The sequence below is a fragment of the Clarias gariepinus genome, chromosome 17 (genome assembly GCF_024256425.1).
Source record: "Clarias gariepinus isolate MV-2021 ecotype Netherlands chromosome 17, CGAR_prim_01v2, whole genome shotgun sequence".
NCBI classification, from domain to species: domain Eukaryota; kingdom Metazoa; phylum Chordata; class Actinopteri; order Siluriformes; family Clariidae; genus Clarias; species Clarias gariepinus.
Window position 1 is genome coordinate 25804894 of NC_071116.1, and position 17140 is coordinate 25822033.

At 39.6% G+C, this 17140-nt stretch overlaps 1 protein-coding gene across 1 annotated transcript in view; it reads left to right on the plus strand.

Moving 5' to 3' along the window:
• Positions 1-17140, plus strand: part of mtrex (Mtr4 exosome RNA helicase) — a 39340-nt gene that overhangs the window by 19999 nt on the left and 2201 nt on the right. Inside the window, exons 16-25 of the mRNA XM_053515522.1 lie at positions 3659-3809; positions 4381-4553; positions 4911-4979; positions 6220-6348; positions 6558-6668; positions 7222-7410; positions 9885-10048; positions 10532-10637; positions 15293-15349; positions 16310-16472. Of these exons, the coding sequence (XP_053371497.1) occupies positions 3659-3809; positions 4381-4553; positions 4911-4979; positions 6220-6348; positions 6558-6668; positions 7222-7410; positions 9885-10048; positions 10532-10637; positions 15293-15349; positions 16310-16472 (1312 nt within the window). The remainder of the gene's footprint in view (positions 1-3658; positions 3810-4380; positions 4554-4910; positions 4980-6219; positions 6349-6557; positions 6669-7221; positions 7411-9884; positions 10049-10531; positions 10638-15292; positions 15350-16309; positions 16473-17140) is intronic.

Consider the following 17140-nt stretch of genomic DNA (forward strand, 5'->3'; position numbering starts at 1 on the left):
AAGCACGCGCGGTTCTGGTGTGCGCAAATGCAAATGGACCGTTTGTGCTCCGAGTCCACCCCTGAGAGTTTTTTTTTTTTTTCCTTTTTTTTATTTTTTTTTATTTTAACTTCACAGCAGATATTAATAACTAATGTGTTATTTTGTGGGTCATCAGTGATGCATTATACAAAACAGAGAAATTAAATTAGTTTGTTTTGTACAAGGATTAAATTGGGGCGAGATGAAGGATAGTGCAAGTTCTTATGCAGCATGTTTGGTCTGGCTGGTGGGAAAGGAAACAACGGAGGGGAAGTCAACTATCAATAATTTGTATCAGAAAGAGTGCGAAAGTTAACATCCACTTTTTCTTGTATTCTATGTCAGCTTACAAACCGAGTAGCTTCTTACTGCTTACACCTGCTTTATCAGAGAGTAAATAAGCTGTGATTCTTAGAGACTGGGATTCCATACAGTATGAAGAATGTAATTTTTTTTTCCCCAGGGGGTGGGGAATAGGGTTAAATAAACATGAGATATTGGTTTGTATTGATATTCTGTATTGATTATATTGATATTGTATTAATACTTAATATTGATTGAAAATGACAAACTCTAAAGCCTCGTTAGAATCTTACTAATTTTTGGCACATCGAAATTAGAATCGGTTTGCTTTTATAAGCAGTAAAAACCACATTAAATCTGATGTGAGCCACGTTCAGAGCTGCTTTGAAATCGGATTCTAATCCGATCTCAAAATCTTCGTCACATCACTTGCAACATGATGCAGATGTTCAGTCCAGTCCGGTCACGTTGTATGGATGTGGATCCATGATTAAAAAACGAGCAGGAAGACCATGTTAGAAAGGGAGAACAAAGTAGCAGACGGGGTAGGAACTGAACTGTCTCATAGCACTTTGTGAGATTCTTCGTTACAGGCAACGTTAGAGGGAGTTTACAGAAACTGGGCGATAATACGAAGCAGTATGGTGCTGCGTGCAAGACGGGGACTCAGACGGACATGTTACCACAGCAACCGATACGGAGGGGCTGACGGTGTGACGAATTTGGGTTGCCAGTCTGAACCGAGCCAAATCTGATCACTTTATTTTATTTTTTTATTTGTTTGATATTTTTTATTTTTTTTTTTATTTCAATTTTATTAATTTCAAACCCTCTCCTTCATCCACCCATATGTGAAGAGTTATGTAAAAAAAAAGTAATGTAATAAAATTAAGACTAGTATAAATAACTAAATACAACCTGGGCAATATGATGTACTTTTTATTTAATTCATGTCATTTCATTGCATTTTATCCAGCTGTACACACAGTGCAGATTCATAAGATTGGTTGTTTTAGGTTGTTTCTGTGACTTAATAGTAATAATAATATGCAAATTTTTTGCGGGGTTTACATGACACATCAGCAGTCGAAGCTCAGAGGGCCAAAGCACTGAGTTAGTCATCGGAAGGTTGGCGGTTTTAAGCCCCAGCTCCACCAGGTTGCCATTGTTGGGCCCTTGAGCAAGGCCCTGACCCCTGTATCATGGCTGACCCTGCGCTCTGACTTCTGACTTATGCTGGGATATGCAGACCAAGAATTCAAGTTTCAAGTCCCACGGCTACCAAATTGTCCCTTGAGAAAGGCCCAACTGCTCAGATGTATAATGAGAGAAAAATCTTAAGTCACTCTGAAAAAGGGCATCGACCAAATACGTAAATAAAGGCTTAACTTGAGTGATGTCTGAAGCCTTTATTTACTTTTAGACGACACACCGGCAGGACTTCCATACAGGCGTTGTATTATTATTCTTTTTTTTATTAATAATATTATATAATATTATATTACTTTTTTTTAATCAGTTATTAACAAGTGCAGTTTTGCTGCACAGATCCATGAGTTTTATTACTTTTTTCCTTTTTTATAAAGAGAAGCCGGTCAGTCCCCGTGCAAATCTGTGTGTCTCTACAGAGTATGCACAACCGTCAGCACACCCCTATTATTCTTTTTACCGTCCACAATCGATTCATTAGTAGCAAAAATTACAACACTCTCGTGCTACTGCTCATGTCCCTGTTAATCTGGGAGAGTGACGTAATGTCCACTCCTAATTAATCGACCGTGGATGGCATCGTTCCCCCGGGGGTGGGGACTGATTTGCATGCAGTTTAAACCTGGCCTAAATACTGCCTCACTAATGCATTGTGTTGTGCGTTAACAAATCATCTTGTATGTGGTTCTCGTGTGGGCGATTCGCACAACAGTCAGTCGCTGCTAACTAAGATCCATGTTCTTGGCGTTGACTTGTGGAAATCGCACGCTTTAGGGCATCTTTTTGTTTATCTTGCTTATAAAAACAGAAAGCGAACAGACACCCTGGAACCAACACGCAAGAGTTTGCTATAAATTCAGCAAAACAACCGACACAGCTCGGCCGAATATCTGGCTGACACATGCTCGCTACAAATACACTCTTCGCTGGGGAGGTTGTGCAATCACCAAAGCGCCTTTAGTGCGAGTCTAATGGTTTAACTTTAGGGAAATGACTTAATGCTTTGCTGTATAGTGACTCATTTTTATGGACTTTTGGTTTGTTTTCTTTAACCCTTCAAGACCTGCCATAGAAGAGCTCAGTGCAGTCCTTACACCCTCAGTTTTAGGAATATAGAATAAATGCCGGGGAACTAGATTAACTACTTAAAAGTGCAATAAATTAGAGTAAGTCCCCTACATATAAACATGTTCTGTTCCGAGAGCTCGTTCGAAAGCCCAATTCGTACTAGGTACTAGGATGATAACACAATTAGTTATACACAGTGATACTATTCTATAATACTTGTTCTTTAGAATGGTATAGACGGTTGAACGATTGATGTTAAAAGAACGAGTGATGCCTGCCATTTTTTTATTTCGCTCCGTTCTCTCAATCATTTTTACTTTACTCTCCATCGTTATTGCTTGCTTTCATGACAGTAGTAGCTTCTACGCTCGCTTTTGGGACATCCTGGGGCGATACACACTGCACACACGTGACAAATGTATGTTCGTATCTTCAAGTTTGTAACTCAAATGTTCATATGTAAGGAACTTACTGTACAAAAATGTTTTTATTTTTTAAATGGAGAAGGGCCATGAATGTCAACCTCAGACTCGTCAATGTTCCAGAAAATGTATTTAGCACATCTGCGTCAATTAGATTGAAAGAGATATTTATCATTATTTATAAACGGTGCATTAAATCTTGATGCCCTGAACTATATATAGGTTATATATATAGCATGAAAGGGCACGCAATAAATTTTCAGGTTGTCTTTGGTTTTTGTATCCAAAAATAATTATAGCGCTGCGATTTTCTGTTGCGATTCTGTTGGCGTTTAATTTAGACATAAACACGGGATCGTCAGTGCTTCCACCGGTTTTAAAGGGTTAAATGAAAATAATCAAACGAATTTAGATAATGGATTGCTGTATAATTGTGTAAGGATACCATGCAGATGTCTTTCTCTGCTCCTTACTTGCCTTTTAATAACCTTCAGTGTGTGGTTGTAAACGTCTATGTACTAAAGCACTACCTATCACTTTGTTAATGATGTAATGTGTATACTCATAGACAGTGATGAAGTTAACTTGACGAGCTGCTCTCGTCTTTCTCTCTCTCTCTCTCTGTCTGTAAACAGGGTTCTGCCGACCCTCTGAACAGCGCCTTCCACCTCACCTATAACATGGTCCTAAACCTGCTGCGTGTGGAGGAGATTAACCCAGAGTACATGCTGGAGAAATCCTTTTACCAGTTCCAGCACTACAGAGCGGTCCCTGGTGTCGTGGAGAGTAAGATACACACATGCTCATTTATTTATTTTTAAATACTTTTGTAGTTACAAATTGGAAATGCCATGCCTCTTCTCCATATTAATTATAGTTGCGTGTATCTGATGATGGGCTTCTTAAGTTTTTTGACATGGTAACACTGATCTGTAAAAGGCTTGGGCAACCTGTTGGAACTCTCAAAGGTCCTGAACCCGAGTCTCAGGTCTGGTTTCATTTTGGTCAGTAAGAACACATTTGTTCCATGCTCTGAGCTGCTAGTTCATCGATGGACAGATTTTTTTAAAAGGGTCGACAAATATGCTTAGGCGGCCTCGACAAATATGCTTAGGCGGCCTCGACAAATATGCTTAGGTGTAATTAATTTGTGTAACACTTGCTGGGTTCCAACGCCAACCCTGACCAGGATAAATGTAATAAATAGAAATCAAAAATAAAATCATGTATGTACTTTTGAGCAGAGGGTCTCAGAATCTCAGGACCTCTTTCTAAATATCATCACTGTGTTATTAGTCAGTGTATTAGTTTTCTTGTACTTGACGTATTGTATTGTTCCTCTCCGTGTCCTTTTCAGAGATGCAGAAGTTGGAGGAAATGTACAACACCATCGAGATCCCCAATGAGGACAACGTGGTCACTTATTATAAAATCCGCCAGCAGTTAGCAAAGCTCGCCAAGGAGATCGAAAAATACGTGCATAAACCCAAATACTGCCTGCCTTTCCTACAGCCTGGCCGCCTGGTCAAGGTGACCTTCGACCCCTATGACATAAGTTTGCTTTGTTTCTGTGATTTAAATTTTTTTTTTAATCCTTTTGTTTGATGACCAGCTTTTATAGGTTACAAGTAGCACTTGAAGTGTCATTTCTGTTTGTTTTTTCCCTAATAATTGTGTTTAGTTGATTATAGTTGTGTAAGTTTGATTCTGCTAGCTGAGTTTAATGTTACTGCTAATTCTTTCTCTTTTTTTGTGTCTATTACTTGTATTGATACAAACAAGTGAGTTCTCTTTCCTGTGGCTTGGTTAGTCGTGACCTCTGACCTTCTTTGTTTTGCTGACTGGTCCCACGTCTCACTTCTTATTTTTTTTTCTTTTTTTTTACAGGTGAAAAAGAACAATTTAGATTTTGGCTGGGGCGTCGTCGTCAACTTCTCCAAGAAATCAAACGTCAAGGTACGCTTCGTTCGCTTTCCAGCGATGACACTACAGATTTAGCTCCGCCCTTTCCTCTTATAATAAGCTCTACTCTTTAGGAAAGGCGTTCTTCCACTTTCATCAACTCCAGCAGCTCAGTTAAGAGCTTTGTCAGGTGTCCAGATATTTTTGGCCATGCAGTTTGTTAATATTAAGATGCTTTAAACACACATTGCAGTTTTAACACTCATAATTGTGAACCAAATTTTGCTTTGTCATTATAAATTAGTTTGACACCCCTGTGATGATTTATATTTAATTATTATATATCAGATTATATTAAAGTCTAGTTTTGGTCCACAGAACACCAAAGGTTTTATTATTATTATTTTATTTTTTTTACACGTTTTGATAGGGATTCAGGACTTGATTAAAAAAAAAAAAAAAAGGAATCACATTGTTTTCTCAGATGTTTTTGAGACAAACTGGCTTCAAACTTCTCTCAGGATAATGATGATGATCATAATAAACATGTTTTGATCTGTCCATTTATCTTTAAAGGTTTAGTTTTCATAGTCGATTTTCCTTTTTTTGGATGTTTCGTTTTCGTCCATCCACTCTGTCTGTACATAAACTATCACGTTGATTAGCTAGAGTGGGGAAAAAAGCGCAGGATTACTGGCATGTAACTTTTTCTTGTCTGTCAGAAAAGCCAGATGCCTTTCCAGATGTAGAGTAACACACAATGAATTTTACCAAGCTTTATTTTTCACATAAAAAAAAAATATATATATATATTTTTTTAAACTAAAGTTATTGACAAACTCTACATACATTTTCGACTTCTTGTATCTGGCTTGTAAAAAATTACAGTCTTTTGTGATTAAATAACCAAACAGGTACATATGGTTATTTTGACTAATTATTTTTGGGCGGATTTTTTTCCCCCGCCGATTTTCTCCCTAAATTAGTCATGTCCAATTCCTCCCCGTCACTAGGGGGCTCCCACATTAAGGCTACTACTAAGCACCCTGCACAACCCAGTGCCTGGGCCCTAATGAGAACTACTCGTCTAAATAAAGGCAGTCATGTAAATCTGTTCAGATAAAACATGAGACCTGCCACTTGATTGTAATCAAGTACAATGTTATGACATTAGCAAGATTATGACTGTATTGTGTTGCATATTCTTTTACCTTTATTGTGTTTAGTATTAATCATAATTTCCTTTAAAAACCGATCATAAAAATTGTGTTTTTGTGTGTTTATTTGTTGTTAGGCCACTACTGGTGATCTGGATCCTTTATACGTTGTGGAAGTTTTATTACACTGCAGTAAAGAAAGTGTGAAAAACGCTGCCACAGAGGCAGCCAAGCCTGCAGCACAGGGCGAGAAAGGAGAGATGCAGGTGAGACTGAACACACATTAAGTCATTTGTTTGTTTAGCCAGACATGAAAGACATGAACACGTTTCCAGGAGTGTGGAGGTGTTCAGGGGTCTTGGCTGTGACCCCTCTGATGACCCCGGGTCAAGAACCTGTTAATCTGATCAGTATACATTATGAAGTGATTGACACATTTGTAAAAAAATTATTATTGGTAATTTTTTTCAACCAGGTGGTGCCGGTCATGCTGAATCTCCTCACCTCCATCAGCTCAGTGCGGCTCTACATCCCTAAAGACCTGCGACCCTACGACAACCGACAGAGCATGCTCAAATCCATACAGGTACAGTACAATAGACAGGTGTATTTTCTAAAGAAAATGTGAGCGATTCTTTCCGTGGCTAAACTCGGCCCTCTGGGCCCCTTTTATAACGATGGGAACAGTTGCTAAGGTGCTCTGAAGTGGTTGTGGTTTGACAGCTTCACAATGATCCTGAGAGACCGATTGGTCACATGAGCCACATGTCTCTCTGACAACGGGATCCATGGTTAGGGTTAAGTTTCAGAGTTCCTTTGGAAGTCATTATAGCACCTCATTTACCTCTTTCATGGGTCTACGACAAACAGTAGAGATATAGTTGCACGCCAACTTTATATGGAAGAAGAAAAAAAAGAAAGATGAGCCGGCAAGGTGATACAATAGTGCTTGTGAAGCAACTAATTAAGGATGATGTAACGTTGTATGCGAATAATTTATGTTGATCAAGTTACAGGATGTCGTCTCTTCACCATTTGTCTACGTTATTTTTCCATATTCCTAATATTTTTGAGGTATTTATCTGTATATGCATCATCTCCCTTTCATTCCCCCCGCTCTCTCTCTCTCTCTCTCTCAGGAGGTACAGAAACGTTTCCCTGACGGTCTCCCTCTGTTAGACCCCATCGATGATATGGGTATTAAAGACGCGGGCCTAAAGAAGGTCATCCAGAAGGTGGAGGCGTTCGAGCACAGGATGTACACACACCCACTCCACACTGACCCCACCCTTGGGACAGTCTACACACTCTGTGAAAAGAAAGCAGTGGTGAGTATACATACATACACGCATACATACATACATACATACATACATACATACGCGCACACTCACTCACTCACTCACTCGTTTATCGGAATAAGTAATTTTAGTTCGATCGGAAAAAATGTGAGTAATGTTTGCGTTACATTATTTCAATCCTTTATTGTTGCACAAGCTTTTACGGTCAATTTTAAGATCCAGATCTTTCAAAGTCATTACCAAAATAGAAAAAAAATAAATAAATACTTTGGTACCTTGTAAAATGTACAACAGCGATCGAGCATTATTGCTTATCATTTCCTGCTGGGGAAAACAATCACGAGAAAACAAAAGTAGGAAACTGACTTTAAATACCAGATTAGATCAAAAGAGATTACTTTTTATGATGCTTATATAAAAATGAGTAGAAACAATAACATGATTATAAATAAAACAAAACGCCTCACATCCTCATCGTGACTCGGCGTCTGTATGGTGCCTGCAAACGTGTCTGCATGCGCGTCTGGCATTTTTATATCTTATTCTATATATCGTGTATATAATATATAAAAAAAGGCATGCAGTTCTGAGGTACTGATCTGTAACAATAACTTTTAGGCAAATCACCAGACACACCCAGAAACGCCTCTCATTGTCTCCAAATATCTCTCACATGCTCACTCAGACTCTCACACATTATTTGTATGCATTTGCAGCACGTCATAACCACACACACACTCTGCGTCAATCATTTATAAGATTAACACCCTGGAGTCCTGAATGTTTCTGAGATAATTTAAATTATTTAATTATTCATCTTGTACATTATCCTTATTAGTATTTACACTGAATGATTTGTGATATCTGTGATTAGTCTGGTTTAATTTAATTTCATGCGTAATGTGAATCTATATTTAGTGCAGAGTTCAAGCAGAGACTCTGGCAGGACTGATTATGACATCATAACTAAGAGAGGGCCAAAAGGAAACACAGACATAAGGGGGAACTGAGATGTAAAGCGACTAATCAGTTCACCGTCAACAAACCTGAGTGATCAATGAGAGTTAGGAAGACAGGATCTAAACATACCAGTTCACCGTAATACTCTATGTCCATGAGTCCCCTATTTACAAAAATGCTTGGCTAAATGAATAGGTTTTTAGCCTAGACTTAAACACTGAGACTGTGTCAGAGTCCCAAACATTAATGGAAAGACCATTCCATAACGTTGGAGCTTCGTATGAGAAAGCTCCGCCCCCTGCTGTAGTTTTCTTAATAAGTGGTACTGACAAGCAGCCTGCATCCTTTCATCGTAGTAGGTGTGGCGGATCGTAAGACACTAGCAGTTTACTCAGATACTGCAGCGCGAGACCATTTAATGCTTTATATGTCAAAAGTAGTACTTTCAAATCAATGCGGAATTTCACAGGGAGCCAATGATATGAAGATAAGAGGGGTGATGTGCTCGTATCTTCTGGTTTTAGTGAGGACTCTCGCTGCTGCATTCTGGGCCTAAAACTGAACCCTGTGAAACACCAAACTCCAATAGAGAACATGCAGAATGGTCACTATTTAAATCTACAAACTGATAACGATCAGTCAAATGGGATCTGAGCCACGAGAGGGCTGTTCCCTTAATTCCTACTACATTTTTTTTATCTGTGAAGGAGAATACTATGATCAATAGTGTCAAAAGCTGCACTGAGGTCGAGTAACACAAGTATAGTGACGCAACCCTGATCAGAGGCCAATTTACTACTTTAATGAGTGCTGTCTCTGTGCTGTGATGAGGCCTAAATCTTGACTGATAGTTTGTTTATGCCATTTCTATGTAGACATGAACATAGTTGCCGTGCTACTATCTTTTCCAGAATCTTGGAGATAAAGGGGACGTTTGATATCAGCCTGTAATTGGGAAAGCTGACAGGGGTCAAGGTCAGGTTTCTTAATTAGCGGTTTAATAACTGCTAATATAAAGGATTTGGGAACATACTCACTGCTGAGTAAAAAGTTATTATTTTCAACAGGTGTTCGGTTATTGCTGGTACCATCTGCTTGAGAAAATGTGTCGCTATAGAATCTAATACACAGATGAGTGAAATTAGTTTACTCTCTTCAAGGCGAGTAAAGTATTCTAGACTCTGATGTGGTTTGGTTAGTTTATCATCTGTATCAGTTAAATTGTCTGGTTTCAAAGCCTTCATTTTTTGCCTAGTTAAGATTTTATTATTGAAAAAGTTCATTAAATCCTCACTACTGTATGTTGTTGTTGTGGAGTTTTCTCCAGTGGTCTTGTTTCTAGTTAATTTAGCTACAGTATTAAATAAAAATTTAGGATTATTTTTATTTTCTATGAGAGTGGAGAAATACAATGATCTAGCATCACTGAGTTTTTCAATAGTTCCGGATGCTCTCCTTCCATGCTATTTGGAATACTAACAGTTTAGTTTGACGCCATTTGTATTCTAGTTTCTAATGTAAAGTGTGTGTGTCTTTTGCAGATTGCAGGTGATATAAAGGCGGCAAAGCGGGAGTTAAAGAAGGCCCGTACCGTGCTGCAGATGGACGAGCTGAAGTGTCGGAAGCGCGTGCTGCGACGCCTCGGGTTTGCCACGTCCTCCGACGTCATTGAGGTGAAGGGGCGAGTCGCCTGCGAGATCAGCAGGTAAAAAGTGTAGTGTAATATGATTTGTGTGACGCAGTCACATCTTATGATCTCCTCTTCTAGGATTTCAAATTGTTCTGGGTCAATCACAATAGTCTACTGACTTCAGATCGGCGCAGAGTAAAAAGACAAGACGTGTTCTGTCTGGTTCTGTTTCATCTTCTGGTTTCAGTTTTAAAGCCATCTTTGGGCTCATAAAAAATAAAACTTTATACCATGAAAAGTTCTTATGGATCCTCCAGGATTTTGGTCCGGCCTGCATATAAGAGGAACTCTCCGTCTTAAATCTTTTATTATAATATGAGGAACATTTTCTCATCTAACTCTCTCTTGAAGTACACAAGATGACTCTGTGTACAGTGATGATTTTTGCATTTCCTTCAGTACAGCCCTCATACAATACGTTGTGTATAAGAATGGAGGTTTTATGTGTGTGCGATTCACTTGTATTTATGTTTTGTTTTGTGTGTTTGTGTGTTACAGTGCGGATGAGTTGCTCCTGACAGAGATGATGTTTAACGGTTTGTTTAACGACCTGACGGCTGAACAAGCAACGGCTTTACTGAGCTGCTTCGTCTTCCAAGAAAATGTAACTCCTCCCACTTTATTTGGCATAAAGAGCCTGTTTATCATAAAAACTCAACACAAAAAAATGGAAATACATACCTGATTTTTTTTGGGGTGGACACTGCATCCACTAGCTGGCGAGTCAGGAAAGAACTATTTCTGTCAGATAAGGACGTAAATACTTGATGGTTTGTTGTGCAGTATAAAAAAAAAAAAAAAAAAAAAAACACTCAAAGGCTTAGTCAGACTGTGACCTCAGTTCACACTGCAGGTCTTAATGCTCAGATTGGATTTTATCCAAATCTAATTTATGAAATCTGATTTTATTTTATTTATTATTATTTTTTTTTTTGGTGCTGTTGTTCACATTGTCATTTAAATGCGACCAGTCTCATCTGTGAACCGTATACGGCCCTGAAGTGACATCAGACTCGGAGCACTGTATTTGCGGAAATAAAAATGGATGCGGCTTGTGATAGCATGCGTGTAGCGATTTTTTTTATTTTTTTTTATTAAGTTAATCAAAGCATAAATAACGAAGTGATTAGAAGGTGAATATTAGGGAGAAGAAAAGCACAAATTAACCCACCAGTTTCACCCTTGAAGTTGCTAGGTGGGCTATCTGCGATGCCTTGTTCTTTAGCTAAAACATTAGAGCATCTTTCAAATTGCCCAAAATAAGGTCTTAAAAACTGACATTTCAGTGACATAAAAATCGCATGAAATGCGACATGGTCGTTTAGACTGAAATCACATTGCGAAACATCAGATATGTATCTGATTTAGGACCACATATGAAAGTTCCAGACTGTCATAAGAAAATCAGATATGGGTCACATTTGGGCAAAAAGAAATTGGATTTGGGCCTGCAGTGTGAACTAAGTCTTAACGCTGTTTAAATAAGATCAGAATTGCTCTGCTTCATGTCTGAACAGGTGACGTATACAATCCTTAGAAGTGTTTAGAAATCTCATAGCAGCTTCTGCATTAGTACAGTTTACATTAAACTCCAGTGTGTTCACCGTCTTCGGTGCGGTTCTTCAGGCCAGTGAGAGCCCCACAATCTCTCTCACACACACACACACGAGGGATCTCAGCCCACGCTAAAGAGACTCTCTGCGTTGTTCAGTTGCAGAGAAAAAAAAACTAAAACACAGAAGAAATAAGCACTAGGAGAAAAATGTTGATATAATTACCTAACTTATTTAGCGTTGGCTCCCTTTGGCAAAAGGTTTGTTTATCTGTTTCCATCACCACCTTCACCTCTAATCAGTGAAGTAATCATTTTTTTCTGGACACCTTTGGTGGCTTTTTTTTGGCTGTTTAGTTGATTTCGTTACGCGCACCATGAAACCAAACCAAATAGTTTAAACAATGAAAAAGTACCGCAGGAAAAAGACGAATAGGGTGTTTATTCAGTGTCTCGCAGCCTTTTGTGTGGTATTTTACTGAGCCGTGTGGTAATTACAGCTGTCATTCGTTTTTCTTTATTAAAAACGAAGCATGCCGCCATGGCATGCAAGGCTGGACGGAGTGTTCACGGCACAGAGCCACAACACTGACGTGTTGCGTGTGGATTCAGAGTGAAGGTGTAAATAATCATAAAAAATGAGCAGTCTTATCTGGAACTGTAGATCAGTCAAGGCCTAATGAAGGATTTCTTGTTTTTCGAGTTTGTGTTACTTGTTTTCTGTTTGGAATGAGCTTCTGAAAGTCTGAAACAGTTTCTGTAATCATTTCAGCCGGAAATGCATCAGAAGTAAAGTGCGTTTGATTATCCTGCTCCCACACGTTTACATGGACACGATTTGGTCAATCTGGTTAAAATCATCCCAATAAGAGATTCCAGCTGAACTGCTTACGTGAACGCTGATCATCCTGTACGATGTGTGTTCTCATGCTTGTATCATTTAATCAGAATATAACTTTTTTTTTTTTTTTTCTAAAAGCTATTTTTTCTAAAACATTTACTCTGCTGGAAAATATTACAAATAGGGGGAAAAATGGAAGAAATCTTTTAATGGTTTCTGATAACTCGGCGTCATCACAGACGAGATCAGATTCTTGGAACCAATCATGGTTGAAAAAGAAATGGATGAATATAAAGTGGTAAAGAGGTCTCCTCACAGGGTTTACAGGCTTCCTGGGAACTTGTAATATCAACTAATATCACCTCCACATGAGGCTAAATTGTGTAGAAAGAATATATATTTATTACCACAATTATCATGACCATGTGTTTGCATAACTAATACTTATTTCTTAATCAGGTTGTCAAAGGTTAACTTTCACATTAAGGCATTTGGCAGGCGCTCTTATTCAGAGCGACTCACAAAAGTGCTTTGTAGTTTTTCCCTTGACCCCCGTCATTCCCACTAAAAATTCCTTCAGATCGGTCCGAATCACGTCAGACTGCTTACATTTTGTCTGTACATGATGATTTTTCAGATTAGGGGGAAATTTCCTTTATTTAAGAAAAATCTAAAAATTGTCATAACATGTGGAGCTGATGTAAGTTGAGGTCTGGACTTTGACTCGGCCGTTCCAAAACCCTGATTCTTTCATGTTTCAGACTTTCTGTTGTAGATTTACTGCAGTGCTTTGGATCATTGTCCTGTTTCATGACCCAATTTCGACCAAGCTTTAGCTGTCAGACAGATGGCCTCACATTCGCCTCTGATTCGACTATGAACTCCTCTGTATACCAAAGACTGCAAGGTGCTCGGATCCCGTGGCTGAAAAACAAGCCTGAATCATCACCCCTCCATCATTACACGCTCGACAGTGGGCATAAGAAGTATCGGTTGAAACTCCTCATGCCCACTGTCGAGCGTGTGGAGTTTCGGTTGAAATCTTATCGCATCTAGTTGTTGAGATGCGGTTTTGACCCGAGAGTGTTTCTCCTGGCGACTCTTCCAAACAAACTGTACTTGTTCAGTCGTCTTCCAATCGTGCCGTCATGGACTTTAACATTTAACCTCCTCAGTGAAGACTGTAGGGTCTGATAAACAGCTCTTGGTCTGACTTTGGAGTGAACGTATCCACCACGTCTGGCAAGTAGACAACTGTCTTGAATGCTTTTTTACGTGTGAATAATCTTTCTCACTGTATATCGTTGAACTCTCAATTTATTTTTTTTTCTACAGAATGTTTTATGAAAATCTGTTATAAACTTTTAATATATGTTTATAAACAGTTGGTTGTGCAGCTTTGTGGAGGGTGTGTGTTACAGCGTGTTTGGTTGGTATTATTAGAAAGTGTGTCTGTGTGTTGACAGTTGCTTTCATTCCTCCATCAGCTGTCATTTTGGAGTCTTTCCACCAGTCATGTCTCTCTCTCTCCCTCCCTCCCTGGAAGGATTGCAGCTGTAAAGCATTCAAGGCATTTGTGAGAGGTCAAAGGTTACCCCTGTTTTGCGCACACTAGTGTTTGTGTCTCCTTCTGACTCTTAAAACTATTAAAGCCAGGAATCACTGGATGTTTAGTGATGCGTTGTTTCAGCAGTGTTTTACTGCACAATTTCTACAACCTGACCGGCATCAGAGTGTTTTTTTTTTTGTGGCAGCAAAGCCCTTCGTCTCAGCAGAGGCAGATTCCTCAAACCTGCAGTTGTTGCCGGTCAGACTGGAACGATGTCATCCTCTGAAGGAATTCCAGGCAAATTCCCACTCTTTAAGGAATTCCAACCACACTTGCTCGCTCTTTTAGGAATCTCCATCACTCCTGACCACTTAAGGAATTCTGCCATGTTCCACGCTCTTCTAAAGGCTTTTCTAACCTAACCAGCTCCCTCAAGAAGAAATTTCGACTAATGCGTTCAACTCTTTCTGAAAAATTATGTCCCGTACTGAAATTCGCACAAACACCCCGGGCTCATCACCGCTATTCTTCTCTCCTCCCAGTGACTATATTCTCTGACTTTTGAGTCGCTTCTATTTGTGAAACTTTTTCTGCGACACACTGCTCTACCCCACACCCCATGCATGAGCTACATCATCTATATGCTAATAAAAGAACGGACTGGTTTCCACGCCTGGAGTTTCTTCTTCCCTTTTGCAATAAGTTTTCTCTATTTTACTGAAGCAACAACTTAAACAGCGCTTCTACTGCTCCTCTAATCTAAAGTCTCTGTCCAGTACCTAGCTGCCCCCGGCACGAACCGGCGGTTCAAGTGAGTTCGGGTGTCTCGAGAATGTGGCCTGTACACAACGTGTCTCAAATCTCATAGCACAAACGTCCAAATATGAGTCAATGAGCAGCACTCGGCTCGCTGCGAGGGTGGAACTCATGAATCGTTGTCATTTGATAGCGACTGGAACAGGGCATGCAGAGATTTATTACATTTCTGACGCCTGGGTTTTTATTCTCCTTGTGTGCGGTCTTTTATTATATTGTGTAGTTTACATATTCCATATTTTCGTAGTGAGGTTACGTAAAACTGTGTATTGTGCCTTGGGTCAGGTTTTTTTTTTTCCTGTTTAAAGAATTTGTTAGAAATGTCATCTCTCCCTCTCATACACACTCTCTCATTCCCTCCCACACTTTTTCTCTCTCACACACACTCATCTTTTTCTCACTCACACACTCTTCTCTCACACTCTCTCCCATCTCTCTCTCTTTTTTTTCACACTCTCTCTCTCTCTTACACACACTCTCTCTCTTTTTCTCTCTCTGCAGGCTAACGAGATGCCTAAACTTACAGAACAGTTAGCAGGCCCACTCCGACAAATGCAGGTAACATCAATTCTGTCTGATTCACACACACACACACACACTGTGTGCGTATGCAGCACTGGGGTTTCTCTCACATGTTTACGTTCGATATAAACGACGTTCGATTTGTCTCTTTGCTCCGACGTGTTTACATTGGAGAGCTGAACGCCGTGTGGTTTTGCTCCAGTCGAGAAGAATCTGTAAACCTCTTCTCGGTTGTAAGGTGAAGTTAATCTTTGTAGTTTCTCTTACTTTGACTCTGCAGGTACTGTTTAAGAGGGAGCTCGCTTAGACAGGCTGCTTATTTAGTCACAAACAAATTCTTGCCTTGGACCCCAGGAAATCTCCCAGCCTTTCTAGACCCTTAAACTGTTAGTAGTGACTTTCAAAGCAGTTTAACTTTTCAAGCCGCAGAGTGGTGCAGCAGTTACGAGCTGGCCCTGTCATGATGATGATGATTATAATTAAATTATTGGTCACATTTACTTAACGGCACAGTGAAATGATTTTTGCTTATATCACAGTTAGGAAGCTGGGGTCAGAGTGCAGGGTCAGCCAGGTTACAGCGCCCCCTGGAACAGATAGAGTTAAGGGCCTTGATCAAAGTGGCAATTTGGCGGTGCTGGGACTTAACTGATTGACCCACCATGCCCTCCATCACCCGGAGATTGAAAGTTTGAATCCCGTGTGATGCTGCTTGATCCCCAACCCCCAGGCAGAGAAAAATCCCAGATAATCCTCTGAAAGATTTAAAAGTACACGTATTGCTTACGTGAAACGACGTCCGCGTTGTAAAATGACTGGCGTTTAAATTTTACGATTCAATAAAACATGATCCAAAACACAAACATTTTTTCCCTCAGTGAGGATTTCAGCTGCTCGTTTCACTCCATAGCTCAGGAACGTCTTAACTATTATAAAGAAATAATAAAAATGTAAGTGATTTTTATTGAACCTAAACCGGATCATTCTGATCGACAGGAGTGTGCCAAGCGCATCGCTAAAATCTCGGCCGAGGCGAAGCTGGACGTGGACGAGGACTCCTACCTGAACCAGTTTCGTCCTCATCTCATGGACGTGGTGTACACGTGGGCCAACGGAGCGTCCTTCTCTCAGATCTGCAAAATGACGGACGTTTTTGAAGGTGATTGAAAAAATTGAAGAATAAATAAATGTTTTTTTTTCCCCCACTCTTCAGCGTTCTGTAAAAAGCTTAATGTTAATGGATCATCACTTACACCAAAAGAAGAGTTTTGTTACGTGGAGACGTTTTCTTGGCAGCGATGAGTCTCATGTTGTATTAATACTCAATAATCAGTAATAACGACCTGACCGTGGTTTACTGGAACAGTATTTAATATCCTGCCAGTGGAACGTGTGCTTTAATGCACACACACAGACACACACAGACTTTCTGTTTTAAATGTTTAAGGAAGGTATGTTTTAGGAAGGAAATAATATTAAATTCGTTATTGAGGCTTATACGTAAAACATCACATGCACACGCATCTTTTATGGCATTTTAATGAAATATGAGGAGACTATTAAAGTTTGAATAAATGTCTGATTGCTACAATTGTCTCTAGTTCTGATGATGCAGCGTGATTAAAGCCAGGCTCCTCCTCATCTTCGTCAGTGTATTCGGGAGGTTAACGTGAAACGATGGTTGTAAGTTAAAGTGAAGGCAGAGGATCAATCTGTAAACACCGACGTGGAGGAGATGGAGTCTCTGGCACACTTTCTCCATTTTTTTTTTCACTCAAGTTTGTTGCTCTCTGTTGAAAAAAGAAAGAGAAGCTTCTTCCAAGGAAA